The 25,628-nt window shown below is 37.4% G+C and overlaps 1 protein-coding gene across 1 annotated transcript; it reads left to right on the forward strand.

Moving 5' to 3' along the window:
- Positions 1-9,590: 9,590 nt before the first annotated feature.
- Positions 9,591-24,314, forward strand: HEY2 (hes related family bHLH transcription factor with YRPW motif 2). The gene is made up of 5 exons (XM_034418740.3): positions 9,591-9,858; positions 12,618-12,696; positions 12,813-12,896; positions 17,455-17,536; positions 22,116-24,314. Exons 1-5 carry the CDS (start codon positions 9,776-9,778, stop codon positions 22,787-22,789), a joined length of 1,002 nt encoding a protein of 333 aa, XP_034274631.1. The 5' UTR covers positions 9,591-9,775; the 3' UTR covers positions 22,790-24,314.
- Positions 24,315-25,628: the final 1,314 nt, after the last annotated feature.

Below are 25,628 nucleotides of genomic sequence, written 5' to 3' on the forward strand. Positions count from 1 at the left end.
TTCTTAAAATATTTTGGACAGATGACAGAGCACATAATCATTGAATAAGATCCTGATGCATGAAAATATTAAATGTAATCAAAGGTTGACAAGAGACAAGTTGCTTTGGTACTCTCATTGATGACACAAATATGAGTTTATGAGTGTGAGCTTAAAATTGCTACTGAGACAATCCAGAGTCATGAAGAAATAAATGTGACTTAATGATAACAATATGCTAATTGTAAGAGAAAGTAAAGGAAGAGTCTTGAACAGATTATACAGTTAAACTTTCTAGGAATCTTTGTGCCACTATTTAGCATGAAAATTTAAATACTTGCTTGTCCTTATATAGCTTTAGCTACTTTAGAAGTACACTTTAGATTAAACAGTACCCAGCACTGTTTTTTAAAAAACAGTGCTGGGAAGAAAGTCAAAATTTCTCTAGCACTGCTAGTCTTTTCAATTTCAGAGAATCCTGTGTGCTAGTTTTTCCTTATCAATGTGTAGTTTGGCTCTTAAAAGAAATACTAATCTTCAGTCTCTGCCCTCAATCTCCAAAATAGGATTAAACAAGTAATAATGACTAACTCTAATAGATCATGTAAGAATGCTTTGAATTCTTGAAATATACCCTATAATGTATAATAGTTACTATTCTTAGAGTAGTGTTAACACTGGATTTTACTGCTTGCATATGTCAACTAATCATGGCATTATGACAATTTAGCCTAAACCATTTTTTCCAGATTTTGTACCTTCCAAATATGTGTGCAGATTATGGGAGTTGCTTTGCAGTACAACTAAAGGGTGCATGGTTGGGGAACAGCTAGCCTAGAAATTGGACAAAGCAGGCAATACTAGCAACCAGGTTACTAGCTACCAACTGAACATGTAAGTGTTCAATAATAAACTATGAGATTAAATGTAATCTGTAAAATCAGCTATTTATTGCATTAATATTCTTAGATGATTCTTAAACAAATTTAAAATTAAAAACTGACTATTTGTTGACAACAATGTAATTATGATGGATGATATTAAATATCCAAACAGGAACAAATAGAAAAGAAGCAGGTAGAAATAAACTGGGAGATTTTCAGACCATGCAAATTATCTTACGACATCAAACAACTTAACACAAAATATGATAGCCAATTTATAGCAGCATAAAACATGAGTTCTTCAGAACTCATGTATCCATGAAATCTCAGAAAGACTTGGTAAAAATATATTGTATAATTGGAGATTGCAGAAGAAAGGTAGAACTACAACATCTACTTGTCTGAAATGGTATAGAGTCTCTTGCTTGAGCAGGGAGTTGGACTAGAAGACCTCCAAGGTCCCTTCCAGTTCTATTCTGATTCTGTTTTCCAAGATCAATTGATGAAGACCTTTGATTCTGAATTGATTTTGAACTAATTCATTACATTTCCAATAAGCATTTCATTTTGGTATATAATTTAAGACAATTTAATATCTTAATTTCTATCTAATTTGCTTTGGGGGTTCTCCGAACTGCACATAATCTTAGCTCTCCCGAACCTCTGCCAACTTCCTTCCTTCCTTCCTTCCTCTCTCCCTCCCATTCCTGCTGGCTCCCCCATTTGCTTTGCTTGGGGGTAAGCTTGCAAGAAGAAAACCAGTGAGGATACATACCCTGATATACTCTTCTGTAGAAACAAAGATTTCCTTTCCATTTCTATACTATAATACGAATATTTTATATGGAAGTAATTCATTTTGGAATGCTGAAAGTACACACGTTTGCATGGGGTTTATCTTAACTTCTTACTCACCAATTATAGCAGGTGGATAGATAATGTTTCCAAAATTATACTTATAGAATTTCATCTGTTCTCAAGATGACATTAGCTCCAATCTTATTTAAACTGCAGGTCAACTATGAATATCATATCAGCCCTTACTTCTGTAGCTTTAAATGTCAAGAGTCCACTTCAACCTAAAGATGATAGGGAGCAGTATCCAGTAGCAGTCCCTCACTTGGAAACTCCCTTTTTCCCTAGCATTAACAGATGTCCATGAAACTGAATACAGTTAATTCAATGTTCTGTGTCAGGAACTTTTATGATTCATTTACCTAAGTCACGTGGGAATTTCACAATATATATATATGTACATCTATAACATGCCATTTATACACTATGTTTTATTATTTTGTATTTTTCATTTTATTATACTACTGTATTTTAACATCTTCCTCCATCCCAACTTCAAATCCTGCTGAGTTGCCTCACTGTGAAGAAGGGTGTTCCTGAGAGAGATGAGCAAAGAACACTTATGCCAAAAGTAGATAGTCCCAGCAGGGTCACCCAAGGCCTGACTGTCATTCCAGATGCCCAGTTAAAGCAATGCCCAACAGGCACTTTTTTTTGGTGAATATAAGAATAATGGAAGAAAATATCTGTAACTCAGTATTGAACTGGGGAGTTCTTGATGCTCTCTGAGTTTAGTGCTTTCCTTATAGATGTTTCATTACCCAAATAGATAGCATCATCTATGTGAATGTGGGTTTTGCTGCCCGTTTATATATAGAAACTTGTCCTGCCAATTTTGGTGGTAGTGTGGTTTTCTCCTTGATGGTTCCTTAATTAGATTATTGTTTTCTTCCTGTTTGTCTGGTGCTGATCTCTGCTTATCTGAATGTGGCTGCTGGAGGGAATGTGCGGTAATCTTTTTGTTTCCTTCTTAGGTTTTTATTGTCTCTTTTTATTGGTGTGTAACTGTGGTTTATCTCTATGTGTCAATTGATGGTTGATTTGTCTGAATGCCAACCTTCTAAGAATTATCTAGTATTTTTGGATTTAGTCTGCTCTAGGATGCTCACATTTTTCTTATACACACACACACATAAAATGCAAAATACAAAACTCCCAAAAAATCCCCCAAAAGATAAAACATGAAACACAAACAATCAAAACATTAAAAAGTTGCATCAAAAAAGACCAACACATACACACATATTATCCCCCCTAGTTGAATACTGATTAATACATTACTGCATTAGTTCCCAACCCTTGTGAAACTGGCTCTCCCAAATTTTTTAAAATACTAAATCTATTTCAAGTTGAAGCTATGATCCATGTATTTGTAAGTTATGTTTTCATCATGTATTATAACTTCTAGTTGGTGTTCATGGATATGTTTTCGTCCTACAAACAATAGAGGCTGTTACAGTCCTTACAATGTATGATGTAGATGACTCCTATTTTATTACTCTTGGGTTACTGAATCTTTTGATTGGCTTAAGATGTTTCAGAAGGTTTTAGTTGGTTTGTGTGCTATAGTAGTCAGTTGATTGCTTTTGAAATGTTTTTAATTTATGGGATTTTACATCCATTTCATAGGCCTTGCCAGTTGTGCTGTAGCAGATTGCATGGTCAGGCAACTTGGAAGGGTAGAAAGAGGAAACCAATTCATAATTCAAAGCTGCAAAAACAGAATTACAGAGGGAACATGGAACCTAAGATACATGAATATGGAAAAGCACACCACACTGCACATTTTGAAAATGACTGGGAAGAAGTATGTTAGCCTTTGTACAAGCACAATACCCAACTGCTAAATAGATTCTCTTTTTGGGGGTTCTCCATGAGCATGATAAAACAATGTTGCTGCTTTGTGGAACCAACTCAACGTGATTCTTAAAACAGCAGCATCTTTGTTAAGGCTTGTGCCCGAAATAAAGGTAGCCTGCTTGGCAGAACAGCCAGTACATGCTATCAAAAGCACTTCTGAATCATTTTTGAAGCATGCACTCATCTTTATGATTAGGTATCAGACACAAGGAATCTTTCTCCTTGATAACAAGATACATTCTCAGACATTTTTTTCATCTAAGAAATCCTGGCATTTCAGCTCAGCTTTCCCCTTGCTGGAGAAAATAAGTAAACAACTAAATAAACCAACTAACTAGTTTAAAGTCAGCTTCATTTATTCATATAAACTAGCCCACAATTGGTATGTCTTCGATCATTCTGTACTCACTATCTACATCCACATAGGTTTCATGAAATGGTTTTCAAGTAAGCATAATACTTAGGAATATTTTTAAACTGAATTACTGATTATTGCAAGATAGCTTTTTATAAATCATAAAGCTTTTCTTTGTTTTAATTGCATAATTTTCAGACAGTAAGCTTTTCGCAGATCTTTATGGCCTAACTTAAAATCTACAAGTTAAGCATCACTAAACAGAATCTGGAACCAAGAAAACATAATATGTTCTGTCTAAAAGTTAACACATGATATATTCCTTTGAAATATCTGTTGATCTATTTCCCCCATATGTTTACTTCATCTTCCCTCCTGGTTTAATATAAAATGGCTCAAATCCAATTCTTTGGGTCTTTGAATAAAGTCTACAATTAGGCTGTCATTCACAAGCACTCATTTTCCATTAATTTTAATGGAATTTAAAGCCAAATCTTCACTACAATTATTTGAAAGAGTTACCTTTTATTACAGTTTCCAAGTATATGTGTTTATTCTGTGGCATTCTTCTAAATCAGTACTGTAAGCTACATAATTCAATCCTAACCATGTTTTATTTACAAGTGATGTCCATTATTTTGATGCCAAATCAAAGGCATAGGCATCTGGCCTTGATTCCTATATTCACAAAATGACAATAAATAAAAGTGACAGATCATTTAATTACAATGAATAAAATCTAGTCTTAGAAATGTTTTTTCTAACCTTAAACTATTTTAATATAAAGGTATTATGAAAATATACTAATCAGGGAGATGACAGGCAGATGAAAAAAATGTCAGTCATTGGTATCTTCATGATGCCCTCAGAAATTCCTAAAATCTCAAAGATGTGTTATCACTACACACAGTTTAGATATTTTAGGAACTTCAGAACACAACCATTATTACTAATAATTACTTTCCATTGCAGGCAATATTATTTTACTATTTTTAATTTGTTAACTCTCTCTATAGCCTACTCAAAACAGCTCAAGAAAGTTACTATTCAGGTAGGGAGATAAAGGTGGCAGCTAACAATTAAAAGAGCACATTAATGATAAGTGACAGCTGTGGCAAAAATTATATCTAAATCTTAACACCACCCCCATTCCATTTTATGTGCTTGGAGGTAATCATTAAGTAGTTAATAGGGTTGCATTTCTAAATAAATGATTAACATGTTTTTAAAAAGGAAATGAGGCCACTTGTGCTGCTATTTTGAATTTTTTTGAATTTTTAAGATTCCAAGAGCATAGCTAATCTGAAGAAATACTCAATTTGATTTGAACAATCTTTAAACAAAATAAAGAGAATTATTATAGCGATCATAATAGAATCTAAGGTGGTACAACTTTACATTTCTTCTAGTCCAACAATGATACAAAGGCAACATACACACACCTAATAAATACTTTGCAGTCCCAGTGAATTACTTACTCCCAAGTAAGTCTTTTTTGGGATGTTAACCTTAATAAGCATTTTAAATCTACTGGAATTCAAAAGTAAAAAAAGTAAAACGTTTAATATCGGCCTTTGATTTATATTTCAGTCTTTCAATTTGTGTTTCAAAAACTGTCATTCTTTCATTATAAATTCCCACCATATGTCCCAGAAAGGGGGGGGGGGGGAAGCAATGCTGCAATGTGTATATATCCAGTTGTTAAATCAGTCCATTGTGGAGGATATTTTGAAAAACCCTGAGAACTACCGCTTGTTTTTGCTGGGGGGTGGGGTGGGGTGGGAGAGAGCTGTTGCTTTTGTTGTGTCTGAGTAGTGGTGCACTTTTTAGTAACTCTGCAAACATCAGCATGAAAAGGATGTTCCTGTAGAGGCAATGAAGCATGAAATCCCACAGTGCCTTTACACAGTAACAACAGCCACATGAAAGAGCGACATGCAACATGTCACTATATATAATTACACAGCCTGGGGCGTGGATGAAAAAGGAACTTAGTAAGGCTTTCTTTTCTAAACTACGAGGGCACGCACTCGCACCCCTCAGCCATACGTTCCACGCTTTGCGTTCACTGCACCACGCGCGCTTTTTTTTCCACGCTTTAATATTTTGGCAAAACGGCGCTTCTCACCTTTAATCACCTGCACGCGCCACCGCGCGAGCACGCGCGTTTTTTTGTTTTGTTTCGTTTTCTTTTATTCACCCACTCAAATTTCCTCCTAGGAACCTTTGCGCTGCCTGCTATCGCCTAGGTTCTTCCACGTCAGTTTCTCACTTGACGCGTTTAGCCCACCAGACTCCCAATTCTCTCCTTCAAAAATGTTAAATTTTCCAGCTCTTAAGCGTTGCTATTTTAAAAATTGTTTTAACTGCCCCACTCGTTCCCACGCGCCCTAATTTCGATTTTAACTTTTTTTTTTTGCCTGTCTTCAAGAACCTCCAGTGCACTTCATTCGGATACGCCTGGAATTGTTTCTTCAGACTTCCCCGCAGGGTTCCTCCCCGGCACGCGCCCCCCGTGCAAACGGGGTTGGGATGTGATCTCTGTTACGCTTTTGAAACCTCTTGCCTGCGTTGCCGCGCGCAGCCCTACCCCGCGCAGCCCCAGAAGCCGCGGCAAGGTCTTTTTCCCCGCGCGCCCGCTTGCCCGAAAGGCGCTGAGAAGCGAAGCGCTCGTTTCGCCTCGCTGCTCGATCGTTTCCCCGGAGGAATTCGTCCGTTCAGAGTTCTTTTGAGCAACTGGGAAAGTCACTCCCAATTGGGGAAACTCACTTTATGCAAATTCCTTCTGTTGGGGTCCCCGTTTCCCGAAACCCTTTTCATTTCCTTTGAGGGATATTTTAATTTGGGTTCAGTGACATAATTTTTCATTATGAATCTTTTGAACTAGTAGGACGGGTTTAAAAACCCGATATATCGCCCATTCGCTAAAGCTAAAATGTGAAATATAAGTGGTCTTTGCAGATTGTATTTGTCTTGTCTTTTCATCGCCCATAATCCATGAAGAGGGATAGGCGGTAATTATATTTTACATTCTTACTCACCTTTATAGGTAAGGTGAGAATTAGCTTACAAGCATCGACCAACAGGTTTTCTTACCAAATTTGGAAAAACTTCGTGCGAGGGAAATTTGGGTGGACAAATAAAGTTTGATCCTCTCATTACCACACTGCATTATTCCATTCTATTAGATTAAAAAAAATATTTTCATGTTATTTATGTGCTACATATATATATATATATATACACACACACACACAAGCATATAATGCTTCCCAATTTCACAAAGAAAATCGTTTGATGTTTGTGGTGAATAATGAAGAAGAGCAAAGAATTCACCTGGGAATCGAGCTGAAGGTGCCACTTCCCCCTCCCCCACCCCATACCATAGCCTTATATAGAGTTACTATGGGGCAAAAAGCTTGAGAAGAAGACAGATTTTTGTCATGCGTTCAGCAGAATTTTCAGGATCTGTTGAGGAATGTTGGCCAAAGCTTACATTCCTGCCACTTCTCCCTCCTAACTTTGAGGCCTTCTAGTTTTCAAATCTGCAGGCTTGTTATCTTCATAAAGCCAGCCGCACAACACCTCTGAGGGCATCCAGTATCTCTTCACTGGTTAAGTGTGAAAACCAAGCAACTGACATTGTCAGGGTTGGATGTTACCGTGGACAAATCACATTGAAGGATAAGTGTTGGAACAGAGACAGGCCGACCAGCAGTACAGTACGTTTCCAAAACCAGCCAAGCTGAAATGGGTCAGGTTTCTGTTCACATGGGGAAGCCGTCCTAGCAAGCCGTTGTCTCCCGCTTTTCCCAGCAGGGGCTTTCTCATCACAGTGCCTGCATTTGGGTGCATTTGCCCATCACTCTTCTAATTGTATATTGCATTTAACCAACGCGCCCCGGGACTCTTGACTTTCTTCTCAAAGAGGCAACATGATCCTCAGCTTCCTGCTTACTCTTTCGGGTCTTTGCTCTTTTCTGCTGTTGTTTCTTACCCCTTTCCTTCATCTCCCTTCCTTCATTTATTCTCTTCTTCTCCTTGTCTCCTTTTCAACCACATCTTAAAGCACTTATACCCTGCCTTCTCTCTGAGAAGCTCAAGATGGGCGATGACACCAGAGTCAGTTGACAAGGGAAGGCATGTTTACCCAATGTTAGCGGTGGTGGTAATAATCAGCAGCATGAACCAGAAATAATAGCACCTTGGCCATCTCCTTTGTTCTCTTTCCACAACGTATTCCTGGCTTGCTCCTGTGAACAACTCCTGGGGGGGGGACCCCACCTGTCAATGGTACCCATGCGTTTCCCAGTTCAAAGCAGCCCAATTCCAGGACATAATGCCCTTGATCCTAAATGCAATTGGGCTGAGGGGTTGCCCACCAAAATGGAGTGGAAGTTGTGAGAAAGTATAGGAAGACGCCTGCAAGGTAGAAAATGCTAAAGAGGTTAAGTTTAAATGAAGATGCTGGACTGAGGTTGAAATAAGCAGAATGAAAAACAGAATAAGCAAATTACTTGGCTTTTCTTAATTGAGATTCTGTCTCCATTTAATATTTCTTAAGCACTCCTGCAAATAGACCCTATTTCTTTGGAAGAGGCAACTATATTATTTCTAGATATTTATCTTTATCCACTGGATTCTTTTCTTTAGCTAGCCATTCCTACTGCAAGATCCTATAGAACCTTTCAAAGCTATTCCAAATTAAGTGCTCCAAAAGTGGCCTCACTGTTGCCTTCTAGTTTAAGCTTTTCTCTGCTTCTGAGAAAGGGTGGCCTTGGGGTTTTTTAAAAGTCAAGTCATATTTTGAGGAAGACAGGAAGGCCTGGAGGAATGTTGCCCATGAGGTCGCGATGGGTCGGACACGACTTCGCAACTAACAACGTGTTTTGAGGTACGTGGTGCTTAGAATTCGGGGGTGGGGGAACGGTTGACCCAAATCACTCTATAATAAAAAAAAAAGGGACAAGGATAGGCAAACCAATCCCGTGTTAAGTATATGTGTATATGCGCTTGTGTACATGTAGTGTTAATCTGTCTCCAGAAATGTTCCATTTTTTCCTTTATTCTGTGCCTCCTGTATAGAAATAGATGCTCGCATCCGAAAACTTGCTAGGTATTCACTGGTTCCTAGCTTAGTTTTCATGCCAATTTTTTTTCCTGGGGTTAAAGTTTAAAAAGTGCAAGCAGGCGCGCCAACCGTCTACGCAGAACGACTTTTTAAAAAATCTGTTTGCATTTTGCAAGTCCGTGTGCACGCTTCCTCTTTGCGCGCACGGCATCCGCGAGGCAGTCAGCAGGCACACATGCTTAGGAGCGGTTCCTGCCCAAGCTAGCTGTCCCCATCCAGCCGGGGCTGTGCAGACCTGAAGGTGCCTCCCAGCCAGCGCCAGCCCGCCGTCCTCCCACCCCCTTTTCCCTCCCCCGTCTCCCTTGTGCGCGAGAGGCGCTCGGGGCTTTCCCACGCTTCCAAGACACCCGGGAGAGCTTGGCGCTGCCACCGCTTCGGCTCATTCAGCCAATGAAGAAGGGAACAGAAGCACTTGGCAAGGAGGCCTGTCACTCACTCCTCCGCTTTCTCAATCCAGTGGTTCTCCCGGAGAGAGGGGGAGTGACTTCGTCGTCTGGGCGGGGCCTGGAGCTTGAGGCTGAGCTGCACCGTGGGAAAGAGCTTCAGAAATCCGTTCGATTTCTTGGCGCCGGCTTGGGGTGGGTGGGGGGTGGGGATAGGCGGACTCAATCCAGAGACTGTCCAAAAAAAAAAAAAAAAAGCCTATTCACAACCTCAAATTCTTGCTATTTACCTCCTGATTTGGAAGCTGGACTGTCTCCTTCGGCTACGATGAAGCGACCTTGCGAGGACACTACCTCAGATAGCGATATGGACGAGACTATAGACGTAGGGAGCGAAAATAATTATTCCGGGTAAGAAAAAGCCTTCTTTTCCCTCCTTTAAACGTTCAGCCTGTGCTTGTTCTTTCTTGCAACTCAAGGGAGTGGGGGAAGGAATTTAGGAGTGCAAGTGCCTCAGGCTCAGCCTCATGGACTCTGGCTGTTCCCTGTGGATGTTTGGGACAGGGACTAAGAGCCATTCTTGCCTTCATCCACTGAGCTGCATGTTGCTGTGTTCTGACTTCATGGCTCCTACATTAAGATACCCACTTCTTTCTTTATACTTTAATATTTTCACTTACCCTTCTGGTGCCCTGTTTCAGCCGGACATCCAAATGCAGATGTTCAGAATGACTGTGCATAAGACTGTTGTTAGGGCAGAGGAAGAAAAAAAAAAGGCAGGGAGCAACAGTTTTTATCCTAGCCACCTCTATCAATATTAGAAAAAGAGGAAGCTATGGGTTTTATTTCGGAGCATAGTAAAGAGAAAAAGCAATAGGAAGATTGTAACACTGGAAGGCAATGAACATCTTCAGGGGTAGCAAAGCAATGAATAGATGCTATTCTGCAAGATCCTGCAATAAGGGGCAAGGCTGCTCTTTCTTGGGGTTACTAGATGATGTCAAAAAAGCCCTTGGATTTGAATTTATATCTTGCAAACCTTAAGTGATGTGCATTCCTGGAATTTCCTGGAATTTCTACACGTGGACTTGAGAGAAGAGGATGTATTAGAAGCCAGATTGCCAGAAGGTGCCTATAAAGCTGATTTATATAATGCTTCAGGCAGTCCAGATTTTTATATTCTGTTTTTAAGACTTTGTTGTCAGCTGCCCTTTCCATATTTTCTGTTATGTAGTATTTAGTGTCCTTTGACTGACAGTAGTTGGAGTTGTATGCCTGAAAGCATTCTAGGTTTATCTTCTGGAAAGGATGGATGGTAAGAAATTCAAGAGAAAATGAAGAGATTCAGTTATTAGATAAGTTAGAATCTCAGTCTGATTATATTTTACTTCCAGTAAGAGGGACACTGTTTAGATAAGGAGCGTGCATAAGAGCACCAGCATGCCTACTGTCCCTGTCCTAATGTTCCCTTTAATTGTTCATTTTATGTATTCATTTTATGTATTCAATTCATGCTTATATTTATATATTATCTAATATGTACTTGACAAAATAAAATAAATAAATAAAATAAAATAGATAGATCCGCTTCAATTCTTCTATCACTGCATGATGTTCTCCTGCTTGTCTAACAGTCCTTAGATTCTGTGATCCAGTGATTGAAGAAAGGCACTTATTAAGGAGCACAATAAGATGTGCTTACAAGAGTGCTGTCAGTCAACCTTGGAATTTTAGTTGGTTATTCAGCTACAGACATTAAAGTATCACAAGTTCCTAGAAAAGAAAAAGGGGTCATGTTTCCTTTATTTTCTTTGAAAATAGTACAATTTAAAAAGTATTGTACTTTGTGCCTGTAGGCCTTTTTAAATGTATTGTAATTAATAAAGAACCTATGAGAACATATAATAGTAACATTACATATAGTTGGTTATGAGATCAGTTTTATTTTTCAGCTGATAAGTAGTATTTTTCTGAGTTTGCTGAGATAGTAGAGTTTTCAACATGTAGATCATTGTCTAATATTATGTAGTGAATCCAAATTACCTTTCATGATGCACTTGAAATTAATCTTTATTGATTCCTTGCTTCAGGGCATCAGACAATGTTAGCTAGTATATTATATGTGCTACAAAGGTTAGTAACTCACACCTGATCACAGGCTTGACACACAGCAAATTAGCTAGTGCAGATTAACTGAACAATTAGTTTTAATTAAGTTACTTTATGAAAGTCTTAAACCCAGTTTAGAGTAGTCTTAAAAGTCAGAAGGTAAATGTAAGTAGATTAAGGATCTTTGTCCTAAGGGAAAATTTAATTCAAGTCAGTATAACTGTTTGAATAAAGCCAAAAAAGAAGCTGTGCTAAATGGATAAGAGAAATAATAGGGTGTCTATTAGGGTGTCATAAAAAAAGCATAAAAGTCTATAATATTCTCTAAATAGATGAATTACAAAAAGTGTACACTTTGTCCATAGTATACATTTGTTGTGTGTGTTTATTGCATCTTTACATTTACAAACTAATTTCACATATTCATTATAATGCGGAATGTATGCCTGAACATGTGTAAATTGAAAAACAAGTTCCATAGATTTTATTGAAATGTTCAGATTTCTACATGCAGTTCTGTTCCTAACCTTTTATACCTGGATGTAATTTATGTCAAAAAATATATGCCTTGCTTTGGTTATATATTTTGCTGTAGTTAAAATGCTCAGTAAAATATACAGAACAGGACTCTATCTTTCTGAGGCCACAATTTCTGTATATTTTATAAATAAACATTTTTTATTATTTCTGCCATATATGTGCCATTCGGAGATGAAAGGGAGGCACATGTATTTTTGATTCAAGTAATTGTGTCCTAATACAAAACGCATTGTCAGCAGCAGCTTGGCATGCTCTCATGTTCAGAATTTTAATAGTAGGGTTCTTTTGAGTATATGATCGTCAGTTTAATTATTATTTAATGATCTCTCCTAATCACTGCCTGAAACAATTTTTTTAAAACACACTTTGTGGCTTGCTAATTTAAAAGAAATGGTGAGGGGGAATTGTTTAAACTTGTATTTATATTGTTTTCAGCTTGGGTTAAAGGATTAACTCTTTGTAAGAAAAAAAATGCATCAATGGGATCCAACACCTGACATGTCTTTTCAACTGTTTTTTAGGCCTAATGCCAGTTCTGTGATCCGGTCAAATTCTCCTATCACAACATCTCAGATTATGGCCAGGAAAAAAAGAAGAGGGGTAAGGAATTCCCTCCAGTGTATTCGTAATGTAACATTTGCAGTTGTGTAAATATTTGTTCTTCCTATAGTTTTAATGCTTACATACGCATATGCTTTTTGTTTTTATTGGAATAGATTATAGAGAAAAGGCGCCGTGATCGTATAAATAACAGCTTATCTGAACTGAGGCGACTTGTACCAACTGCTTTTGAAAAACAAGTAAGCATAATAAATAAATGATTCTGTAGGTCATTTTGTTGTGTCTTTCATAGAGCTCATGAAAGACTGAATGTGCCCGATGTGGGGGAACAGGCATTTCAATAAAATGCCCTGTTGTGGCAAACCTATGAAAAGCAAAACTCCGCAAAGCTGAAAAATATTTTCATTCTATTATTCGCTACTACATTGAGCAAGAATGCCTATGCTGTTTCTGGGTTTTTTTGTGGGTGGATGGGAGTAATTTTCTGTAGCTCTTCCTATTGTTTTATCTGGTAAAATTTTAAACATATGACAAGTTCTCTTCTGGATAAATTCTACAGTATCATTGTACTTTTCCCATTAATTTGTCTAGCTCAGTTAATATTTTAAGAGTCATTATAATTGGCTAGATTTTTTAAAAGGTATAGAAAAAAAATCTGATGTAATGTGTGTTACTCATGCTATATTTGAAATGACTCAAAACTAATATTTTAAATGGAAATTTTCCCAAAAGGTTCACATGAAAGAGGACTAATATTCTACTTTCAGAATTGTCCCAGCTATTAAACAAAGTAAATTTTTTTCTCTATTATGTGAACATACTGATTTGAAAGATACATGGCAGGACAGGAAATAAAATGTTTAACTTTGTTTTGTATAGTTTTATCCTTACCTTAAAAAAAACACAACCTTAAAAACAATTAGTTCAGGGCATTTTACAAAAACTGATGCAATCTATAGGAACACATTTCAGCCTTTAATTTCTGAGTACTGTATACTTTTCTTCAAAAATATAATAAGTACCCAATTAAAAATTATAATTGTTCAGAATAAAGATTCCTCTGAAGTCATAATTATAAGGAATGAAATAACTTCGGATTTGAAGGACAAATTTTATTCACCCCTCTGCCATCCTCACTATTTCCCAAATAATTGACAATTAGCCAAAAACTCTACAAGTTGAAGAGGTGAACAAAGATCCAACCCAGATCCATGGGTGGTTCCTGAATCAGCTTAGATGGCAGGAACAATTTATACTACATGTTAGAAAATAAAATAAAACTCTTGATAAGTTTGTGAAGTAAAGAAAAGAATGATTTGGTGATTTTCAATAATAAGTTAGGAGGTTTTGGGTACATCGTCCAATTCTGGTTATGTCTGAAACCTCAGAAAATAGAGAATTCAATAAATCAGCAGCTTCAATTCTTTAGAATACTATCATTAGACAATTTACAACATAAATGTCTATGAAAGTTTTGCAATACGTGTTTAATGATAGATGTTCTGCCTTTGACCACTAAAAAGAAATGCTATATCATACCTAGTGATCAACCTGTATGCAATCAACATGTGATCCACATGATCCAAAAGGATCCTCTTAACTACAAAAAAAATATTTTAAGGCATACTTCCCTTACTTATTGTGCAGGTGTTTCATCTGTTATGCTACTTAGAGATTATAGATTTGTATTCTGAGATATTTAGAAGGTAGTAGGTTAGGGACAGATATTTTAAGAAATGTATGCCTTACGCTTTAAAGTTGCAAGGGTATCTAGGAAAATATAAACTACCATTAGAAATATTTGCGTTTCAGTTTAGAACACTTACCATAGATTATTTCACTTAGTGGGTAAACATGAATTTTACATTGTAAGTAACTTAATATCAATAAGATCTTACATCCTGCTTTTAGGATTTTCAGTTCAGCTACGTATTCAGTATACTCCACTCAATTTCACCACAACTTTTGCTTCTTAATTTTCTTTAGCAAATAGCTTTTAATATTTTTTGTTTCTAATGAGCATTCTTTGTATTCATTGTTCTAGGGCAGTTACATTTTCTTTTATATCAATGTTTATATCTATTTTTTATGTACTTCTGGAAAAGTCACAACGATGGTGGGACCTCCCCATAATTTTTCCAGTTGGTCTCATTTTAGTTCAGTTACTGTTGGCATTTACCACTTCACTTTGTAAGGGAAGTGATGCCCCATTAAGAAAGCTGTACCATTAAAAATACAATAAATATTGTGGCTTAGACCTCAGATCACTTTCTCTCTCTGTCCTTTGACTCAAGTAGAAAGTGATGGCTTATTTTATGGTTAGAGAACAGATTGTACACATAATGTAGATATGAGGTAATAAACTAATTATAGCGTAATGTAAAAAAATTAACAACAAATAAATAAAACTTCTTTCCTGGTGGTCACACTTTATCTTGAGCAATTTGCAAAGGGATCTATTTTGGAGGTGTTTTTGGCCAGTCAAAGAAACCAGGACAAGAGCCAACAGTTATTAATTGCAATAAATTATTTACTTTTAGAAAATCACAAACATTGTAAAACAAGGCTTTCAAAGACCTTGGAAACTACTCAGGAACAAGTAATTATAATTCTGCACTTTATGAAAAAGATTAATATTGAGAAGAGGACAAAATGTAATTTGAGGAATATAGAGTAAACTAAATTTTAGAAAACAATTTAAATACCAGCACGTAAATGTACACGCGCACACACTTTATAACAGTAACATTTAATGTAAATAAGACCCTTTTGAAATCAATTTTTAAATGACCCAAAGCCAGATCATTATAGCTGCTTTATCTTGATCTAAAATGGCTGTTATTAATTATTTTAATCGTATTGCTATGGAAAGTTGATGTAATCTCATCCAAAGAAATGTTGCATGTCTGCTCTGTACTGGGGGTATTACTTGAATATTCATTTGTAGGCTTGCCTGATTTCCAGTTACATTTGGAAGATGTACTAGTTTAACTCAAACTTTATGAAATTATGCAATAAAATGAGACAACAAAAGATACTGGATAGTTAACAGAAAGAAAGAACTTTAAATGGCATCACCAATAACAAGAATAAGTTACTTAAAACCAGTTTCTTAACTAATGGTACTAAATTATTATTAATATCCAAAACATGTTAGATTAGGAGGTTGTTCGGTTACTGGTATATTTAAGTAAGGAGAAAGTGATCATCTTAAAAGACTTTTCCCAACTTGTACATGACCTCGAGAAAAATATGCCAAGGCACTATCTTTCTTTGCTTGTGTTCCCAAGATGTCCTATCATTTTATCCGATGAATGAGATAGGCTTAATCGTGTCCCGGGGCTTCAGGTGTGTTTCACCCTTTAATTCAACTCTAAGGAGAGCCCATGGTATATAAAACCAGTCTTGTGATTTGTTATCCATGATGACTGAGGAATTTGTTCGGGAATGGGGATATCAATTTTCACACCAGTGTACTTTACTCAGGGACAGATGGATAGCACTTCATATCAGCAGTAGGGAAAAGCCCAAATATTATTTCTAAGAGATCAATTTCTTTAAACCTGAATATACGTATATGAACAGATAATTAATTGTAAATTAAAAGCTAATGGTTTGCTAAACCCATCCTCATGCCTACATTCATCTGCAGCTGGGGGAGGGTAAAAATAATGGTAGCCACAGCCATGCAATTAGAGACCCTCCACTCTTTTGTGCCTATTGCAAATAAAAACAAAATGCTGGGCACCTGCCACACATGCCCCTGATCATGACAACTGTTAATCTGCCATCACTCTTTCTCCCAGGGACAGTTGGCTAATATGGAAACAGGTTAACTAGAACTTTGAACTGATTCTCTGCCCAAAAGGAAAACAAGATTAGGCTAGAACTAAAACATGGCGTTTCACCATACTATAGATTCATATGAATAGCGTTCCAGTATTTGCACGTACATTTTTTAAAATGACAATAAATCAATAAAACTAGCTTTGCTTGTGCTTTTCATGGAGCTGAAGATCATCATTGCTGATAGCTGGGCTCTATTTGGTATGACGTTTTCCTGCACCTGGAAAGATTGCCATTGTTTATGGCAGTTTCCATTTGTTTCATTTGGTCATATAAAGAATCCATAGTGGATTTTGCAAATGTTTTCCTAGGGTTGTATGCTGATTCTGCTGAGTCTGATATTGAGCTATATAGCTCTACTGTCTATACTGTCGTGCCCTTTGGAACGAACTGCCCCTGGAAATACGCACAATCTCTGACCTCCGAGTTTTTCGCTGTGCCCTCAAGACCCTGCTCTTCCGACAGGCAGGGCTATCTTTATAATGGAGTTTTAAATTTGGAGTTTTTAAATTTTTGGGTTCTTAACGAATTTCGGCCGCAAATGTAAGAATTTTAATAATTTTTAAATTTAATTATGATGTTTGTATTGTGTTTTTACTTGGCTGTGTACCGCCCCGAGTCCTTCGGGAGAGGGGCGGTATAGAAATAAAATTATCTATCTATCTATCTATCTATCTATCTATCTATCTATCGTCTATATTATCGTTGTCTATGCTTTTCCATGCTCCATAGAAGCACATGCATTATATATGTCACGTTATGCAGTGTGATATATAGTGCTTGTGTGTAATAGTAAAGTCTGGACTACAGATGCTCAGTAGAAGAATTAAACTGAGAATGCTCTAATGGTTGGGAAAATTGAAACCATAAGATGGAGCTCAAAAGGGAGGATACCAAATCAAAGCACACAGTACTTTTAAGCCTTTATTGTTTGTGCCTCTTATCTCAAAGGGATCTGCCAAATTAGAAAAAGCAGAAATCCTGCAAATGACAGTGGATCATTTGAAGATGCTCCAGGCGACAGGCGGGAAAGGTAAGGAACTGATTTTCTAATGTGAGCAGGGTAAACCTTTGCAAACACCCCTGGCAGTTCTAGATTAAAGGAGTGGAAATTGGTGCTCAAGGCAGGGTTGAACTCGTGGGAAAGAACTACTGGGACAAAAGGAGCACTTGACCCTGAGCTTGTGTTGGCTTTCATAACACTGTGGGAGAGTAAAGACTCCATTCAGAGGCAGTCCAGTCAGAGATCTGTTTGGGGTTTCCAAAGAGCACAGCAATCGGCACAAGAGAGACAAAACAAATACCCCAAACATAAACAAAGAGGGCTGCGGCCACTATTGTGAGGCATGAAACAAAACCAAATTTAAAATTCATTATGCAGTTGCTATACCACGGGAAGTGAATCCAGAGGAAACTTTCTGTATTGTTTATGCATTGCCCTTTGTTCTAGAAAGAATGTTTTCCATGAAAAATTAGACTGTGCCGTTCATAACCAGAACAACATCTAAGTTTGCATTTTCTGGTAGCTAAAGAGGAAACTCAATATTACTGGGAAAAGGGGGGGAACGATCGACCGTAGGTGCTGACTTTTTTGTGGGCTGACACGTTTCTCTTGTGGAATTGGGAATGTAGTACAGAATGTGGCTTTATGTGGATTTAGAGAACAGTTTTGTAATATTTTAAACACTCAAAAAATTAAACATATGAAGTGCTTTGAACACTCCACATAATATGATGATGATGATGATGATGATGATGATGATGATGATGATGATGATTTGTGGATCAGGGCTTGATCAGAGTCCTCATTATTTAGCAGCAGTTTTTAGCTTTGATTGCTGCAATTATATCTCTCTATCCCATAATCCTGTCTTGTTTTTCATAAGGGTTAATCAAATCTTATGAAGAGTGGGGGCAAAACTAATACACATAAAGGAGATATGCTTCGGCGATTCTTTTTGACAATTTGCATAAAGGCAGTGTAAAGAATGCATCATCTCTCTGCAATGTTTACTGTATTTCTAAAACTGGGTATTTTCAAGCTAATTATATTTTCTTGTTTAGCTTGTCTGTGAAGAAGGGGATTTATGAATTTCATCAGTCTAAGCAGCAATCATTTTATCAGGAATTATTTTCTAGAAAATATGGCTATTCATCAGCTCGTTCATGTGATTTCCATCCATGCTAACATAAATGGTTGCAAAGAGTTGTATTACTAGTTTCCATTTGCCATTTATGATCATTTTGGGATGTTTTTCCCATATTGGAAAAGGATAGCACGTAGTATATGTATTTGAAATTCCATTGGTCTAACTTCCGAGCAAGCTGCATTTTAGGGTATAAAAACAGGAGGATTTAAAAAGAAGAAATGAAGGTGCTTTATAAATATGTAATTGGTTTTTTAAATTTATTTTTCTTTAGTATTTCTGGGGAGAGAACTTAAGGCTTTGATTCTGTAGGGAGAGATCTATGATCCTCTACACCAGTGGTTCTCAACCTGTGGGTCGGGACCCCTTTGGGGGTCGAACGACCCTTTCACAGGGGTCGCCTAAGACCATCGGAAAACACATATTTTCAATGGTTTTAGGAATAATTTTATGGTTGGGGGTCACCACAACATGAGGAACTGTATTAAAGGGTCGCGGCATTAGGAAGGTTGAGACCCACTGCTCTACACCATGTATCCTCTTGAATTAAGTAAACTTAATACATAGTTTAGTCCTAATCCATGATAGTACATTGATTGCAGCTTTACATAAAAAGTGACTAGGCCTCCACAAGTGATTTGGAACATAGCAATTAGTATTCAAAAATAGTAGAGTTTGACAAAGAAAGACAATTCAATTCGTTTTCAGGAGTTTATATTTTGTTTAAAAGAAGCCATTGAGAATTGTTTAAGTCCTATTCTTTTAATATCAGGAATGTGTAATCACATTCTTCAGAATTACTTTCTGGGAGGAAACAATTTTAGATCTATCTCTCATTTTTATTGCTTTAATAAAAATGCTGTTTTGCTTGATTTTTTAAAAATGAGAATATTTTTAAACAAGTAAAAGATAAATACAAAAATATAAAATGAAGTTAAGAGGTGACTGCCTCAACATGCTATGGTATCAAATTCTAAAGCTACGAAAATGGTCACCAATACTGGGTTTACAACAGTATTTCCTCACAATTGCATAAGCAAAGAAATAATATGTTACGTGACATTCAGTTAAGCAATTGAAGTTCTTATATAACATGTGAATGCCTTTTAGATGGCAGTAATAATGATTGCAAAAATTGTATTATTTAATAGTAATCTAATTTGGTTTAGATTCAATGTAAATATTTAATGCAAGTCCAGCTAAAGCGAGTAGAACATACAGAAAAAACACTAGTGTTTTCTATTATGCTTTTCTAGAGAAATGTTCACTAAAGGAAGAAGTAGGACTCCTAAAATTATCAGACCTGGCTATTGAGGCCTAGAGTATATGAAGAAGCAATCACTACAGAGGAAAGGTCCTTGGCAGTAAAAAGTCTATTTTACCTCTAGTGGTGGCGGAGTTTGCTCTGTATTTGTTGCTGCTGCTATTTTTATTAATTACGGTTGGTGACAAAATCAGCCAGTGTTTTAAATTGGATTTGGCATTTTTATCCACCTATTGAGTCCTTCCCAAGGACCTGGGATAGGCAGATGTTTGAAAGTGTTAAAGGTATTGTTGAAGGATGTTAGCTGTTCCAAGTGAAGCTGCCTTTTGTAGTTGACTGATGGTGATGTCATCAGTGCTGATGGTGCTTCAAGTGATGCTCCAGTTATATTGGAATCATATCCATTATTCTTGGCACCATCTTTGCTTTCTTTTGCCATTGTCATTCTACTACTGTTCGCAGGTCTTCATATTTTGTGATGATCTCCATTTCTTTCTCTTCTGTTCTGCTGTCTCTAAGTATTGCCGCTTCCATTATTACGATGTTTTTGTTACTAATATTATTCCAGGCAGTCCTCCAGTTAATGACCATAATTGAGTCCAAAATTTCTGTAGTTAAGCGAGACCTTTGTTAAGTGAATTTTGCTCCATTTTTACAACCTTTCTTGCTATAGTTGTTAAGTGAACCACTGCAGTTGTTAAAGTTAGTGACTGTTGTTAAAGAGTGATCACATGACCCCAGGATACTGCAGCTGTCATAAATATGAACCACTTGCCTAGTGTCTAAATTTTGATCACGTGACCATGGGGGTACTGCAATGGCCGTAAGTGTGAAAAATGATCATAAATTACTTTTTTCAGCGCCATTGTAACTTTGAATGGTCATTAAATGAACTATTGCAAGTTGACTCGATTCTTACATTCCAATGTTCCTTCAAGAGCACAAGTTACCATGTAGTACTCCTCTACTTTTCCTAACAATTACATCCTGCAATTCATCTAGTAGATTGCCAGGTCTATGGGTGAACCTGAATCTATGTCATCTTAGTCTTGGTCCAACACCTTAACCAGTACAACTCAATGCCTTATAATTAGCCCATTGACTTGAGTACTACGGTATACTGTTTCTGAACTACAGCTGAATAAGTGTGGAGGCTTTGTATTTATTGCCTTTATGCTTATTTTATTTATTGATTAGATTTATACTCTGCCCATTTCACTGTCTAGCAACTTGGGATGTTCTACCTTTTGTCTGAGTACCCAAGGCGGTGGGGATTTCCCCTCATTTTATCTTAGACTTACATTTAGAAGAACTTTTATTGTCACTTTGAATGTACATTAATTGTCATAAATTAAAATGAAATTTCATTGTATACAGCTCTCTGAGAGTCACCACCTCCAATATACACTACATAAACATGACTAAATACATACATACATACATACATACATACATACATACATACATACTTATGCATATATCCACATATATCTTTTCAATAGCCCTGTGAATATAAGGAGCAGGATTTTACGGCCAAACTTTTCAATACAGGTAGTTCTTGACTTACACCAGTTCATTTAGTGACCGTTCTAAGTTACAACTGCACTGAAAAAAGGGATTTATGACCTTTGCAGAATCCCCATGGTCATGTAATCAAAATTTGGATGCTTGGCAACTGACATTTATGATGGTTGCAATGTCCCTGGGTCATGCGATCACCTTTTCCAACCTTCTGACAAGTAAAGTCAATGAGGAAATCAGATTCATTTAACAACCGTGTTATTAATTTAACAACTGCAGTGATTCATTTAACAAATGTGGCAAGAAAAGCCATAAAAATGGGAAAAACTGGGAAAAAAGTCACTTAACAAATTTCTCACCGAGCAATATAAATTTTGGGCTCAATTGTCGTCATAGGTCGAAGACTACCTGTACTCAATTTAATAGTATTCGTATGTATTTCATGCAGACATGGGCTTTTATCAGTCACAGGGTGAAAAGCATCATAATAGAAGTTCAATTCCAGATTTTAAAAGTTTTTTCAAATGTTTATCCCTGAGATGACAACTTTACCAAGTTAATTTACAAGCCATCTTTACTAACATATTTCAGAACTAAAATACGTATTCCAGGCTGTGCTTTACAAGAAAGACCAAAGGAAGCATCTGATAGTTAAAGTGTATTTTTCCTCTGTGTTCCAGGTTATTTTGATGCTCATGCTCTGGCCATGGATTTCATTAGCATTGGGTTTCGAGAATGTTTAACCGAAGTTGCAAGATACCTGAGTTCTGTGGAAGGTCTGGACACAGCAGACCCTCTACGAGTCCGACTAGTCTCCCATCTCAGCTCGTGTGCTTCTCAGAGGGAAGCCGCTGCCATGACCTCGTCCATGACACATCATCACCATCCTCTGCACCCTCATCATTGGGCGGCTGCTTTCCATCATCTCCCTACGGCTTTATTGCAGCAGAATGGATTACATCCCTCTGACGTCTCCCCTTGTAGACTCTCCACAGCTTCAGAGGTGCCTTCCCACGGCTCGGCTCTTCTCACAGCCACTTTTGCCCATGCCGATTCCACCCTCCGAATGCCCTCGGCAGGCAGCATCGCCCCTTGCGTCCCACCACTTTCTACCTCTCTCCTCTCGCTTTCTGCTACTGTGCATGCTGCGGCAGCGGCAGCAGCTCAGAGTTTCCCTCTGTCTTTCGCTGGAGCATTCCCAATGCTTCCCCCGAGTGCAGCAGCAGCAGTGGCAGCTGCCACAGCCATTAGCCCCCCTTTATCTGTTTCAGCAACCGCTAACTCTCAGCAACCCAGCAGTAATGGAAACACCAAACCCTACCGACCTTGGGGTACTGAAGTTGGAGCTTTCTAGATTTTTCCTTCCCAAGGTCTTCTGCAGTTAGAACAGAAAGCTCTTGCACAAAGGTTAGGTGATGAACAGCTCAAGGAGCCGGATGGATGCTCAAGACACAGAAGAGAAAACAAGCAATTCTGCCATAAGAATCTTCAGAATGGAGTTGTTTTTCTACTTTGTTTGAATCAGACCTCATACTGGATGACAGTGGTCTTCAAATGATATCCTGTGTCGCCATTAATGTTCTTGCTATGCATTTTTATTTGCCAGGGAAGTGGTGGATTATAGCTCACAAAACCTTCCTGAAAAACAAATGCTGTCCTAAATGCTTAAGTGCCTGCCCTGTTCTGAATAGGCAATGTGTTCATATGTGTTTCTTTGCATTTTTTTTTCCTCTTAAGTCTAAACCACAAGGCAAGCATGAAAATGATGCTGGAGAGGAAACAATAGAATTTGGATTCGGATAATAAGATCCAGAATAGGGATACAAATACTTCTGCACACAGTAAGGTGGCCGTCCTTTAGCATCAGTGGGACCCCACCAAACTAACTGTATGCTAGAGTTGAATTTTAAAAATAACAAGATTGCTGAGATTGTATATACTTAATCTCATCTAGTTTACCTTTGTTTTGCGGATCTATCAAATGTCTGCAGTGTAATCTTGATAAAAGCACTAAACTTGCAGCGTGGTTTAAGAAATTACAAGCTTCCTGGCACTTTTCTGTAAAACCATTGGTGTCAAATTATACCTAAGTGTGCATAAATTGACCACCAGTTCTACATTTTGATAAAGTCACAGCTGATATGTCTGGTTCATTTTTGCAAGCTGGGAAACAGCTTCCTTTAGATTAGAGTCCTTTTTTGTCACAGAAAGAGGTATGATTAAATAGCTACAATACTTTACCCTTCGGCCTTTTTCTTTTGTTCCACTCAATCATATCTGATTGAAAACTGGCTTTCATTAGAGCTCAATTTGGTTCTCTTTGGCTGTACCATACCTGAAAAATTAGGGCAAATTGTATTCCAGGAGAACTGGAAGTAACTAAACTGCCAAAGGCTGAGTTGTAGGTAGCAGCAAACGTGAACCTTTGGGTTAGTTTCTGTTGCTGCCATTTTGTTTCCCTTTTTTTTCCTTTTTTTGTACGGGTTCAGTTCCCAATCCAGAAAATGTAAGTTATGTTTTTTTTAACTACCCATACAAGCAGTACTATAAAAATGTTTTGCTTTGTTATTATTATTACAGCAACATGAAATAACACAAGTATTTTTATTCATTGACTCAAGAGCTAGAGTTAATGATGGGGGAGGGCAAGTTAAATGAAAGCACAGCATGTATTATGCACTTCATTTCTCTGCTGTGTGGAGAAAGCAATAAACAGAATGTTAAACATTATACAAATGTACTTTTAAAATATTTGTTTTAAAAATACTGTTCCTAGTTGGAGGAGGGGCAAATTGTTTATTATTTTGGTAACCCTTTTTTCTATGCAAAAGTTTTTATGTATCACTTATTAAATGAAGTCTTTTTTTGACTGACTTCCAGATATTGTCTTGATGTGATCAGTGAAAGGGAAGAAATTGAATGTGTTAAAAGTTAATGCAAGTCCAGATGGTGGTAGCTTCCTGGAGAGGTTGCATTGTGTTACACAACTAAAAGTGCACACAATCTCACTTAAGGTTCTATTCAATTTAGTTTCTTAAATGTGTGGTAAAATTATGCAAAATACAATTCGGTATCCAAATCAATACTAATTTGGGACTAAATAAGTGATAAGCACACAATCACCCATTGCATGTTTGCTAAGTTGTTGATGCAAGTGGAAGCTACAGTGATCATAACCTGGAATGGGAAAGTCATAATGTTAGGCTGCAACTTTTGTTCCTATATTAGTCTACCCCAAAAGTTTTTTTTTCGTCTGAAAAAAACTGCTGCTATTAATAATAGTAGTTTTCTTCTTGGGAGAAATAACAGCTGTATGGAGCTTGATCTGAATTAAGGAGGATTAAATCCAGTTTTCCTCTACTACATCGTCCCATGTCCTCATCTTCACTCCAGGGCTGCCCCATGAGGAGCACTTGGTTTAGAACTGCTTTTTAGTCTAGCTTCCATTTGTCTTTATACTGATTGAAATTGTGCTTAAACTTATCCATCATAGCCTAATGTGTTGAGTGGCAGCTCTTGAGAATCTCTACATTGAAAAAATTATATCTGTGTCCAATGGAGTAGCCATGCAAGCAAATAAAATAAAATAAATTGTGTTCACATTTGTAGCTTGCGGTGGATTAGCCAATCAAAAAAGAAAAAAATACCTTCCAAGAACTCAGCTCAGGGTTCCTAAGGAGCTAGAACAGAGTTTCAGCAGGTTATGACTAGTTCTGGAGAACCGGTAGTGGAAATTTTGAATAGTTTGGAGAACCGGTAGTAAAAATTCTGACTGGCCCCACCCCCATCTGTTCTCTGCCTCCCAAGTCCCAGCTGATCCGGAGGAAATGGGGATTTTGCAGTATCCTTCCCCCGGAGTTGGATGGGAATGGAGATTTTACAGAATCCTTCCCCTGCCATGCCCACCAAGCCATGCCACGCCCACCAAGCCACACCCACAGAACCAGTAGTAAAAATTTTTGAAACCCACCACTGAGCTAGAAAGTTATAGAAATGTTTCCTGCAGCCTACAGGTATAAAATAGGCTAGCGCCAAGATTAAGGGTTTTCACATGAAGTAATGGGCTGCATTTCTGCTTTTTAAGTCCATTTAAGGAACCCTGGGAGGGATCAGAGAAGAAAATGATCTACACTGGGATATCCTATTGTTTCATCGTTTGTCTTTGCCTTTTTCTGTCTTACTATAGAATATAT

Source organism: Pantherophis guttatus, chromosome 1, assembly GCF_059756535.1.
Source record: "Pantherophis guttatus breed Tessera chromosome 1, ASM5975653v1, whole genome shotgun sequence".
NCBI classification, from domain to species: domain Eukaryota; kingdom Metazoa; phylum Chordata; class Lepidosauria; order Squamata; family Colubridae; genus Pantherophis; species Pantherophis guttatus.

What these genes read in the sequence shown, in the direction of transcription:
- HEY2 (XM_034418740.3), top strand. Translation starts at nt 9,776, where the DNA reads ATGAAGCGACCTTGCGAGGACACTACCTCAGATAGCGATATGGACGAG. An exon ending in AGCGAAAATAATTATTCCGG is followed by an intron (nt 9,859 to 12,617) that starts GTAAGAAAAAGC and finishes ACTGTTTTTTAG; the next exon opens with GCCTAATGCCAGTTCTGTGA. An exon ending in CCAGGCGACAGGCGGGAAAG is followed by an intron (nt 17,537 to 22,115) that starts GTAAGGAACTGA and finishes TCTGTGTTCCAG; the next exon opens with GTTATTTTGATGCTCATGCT.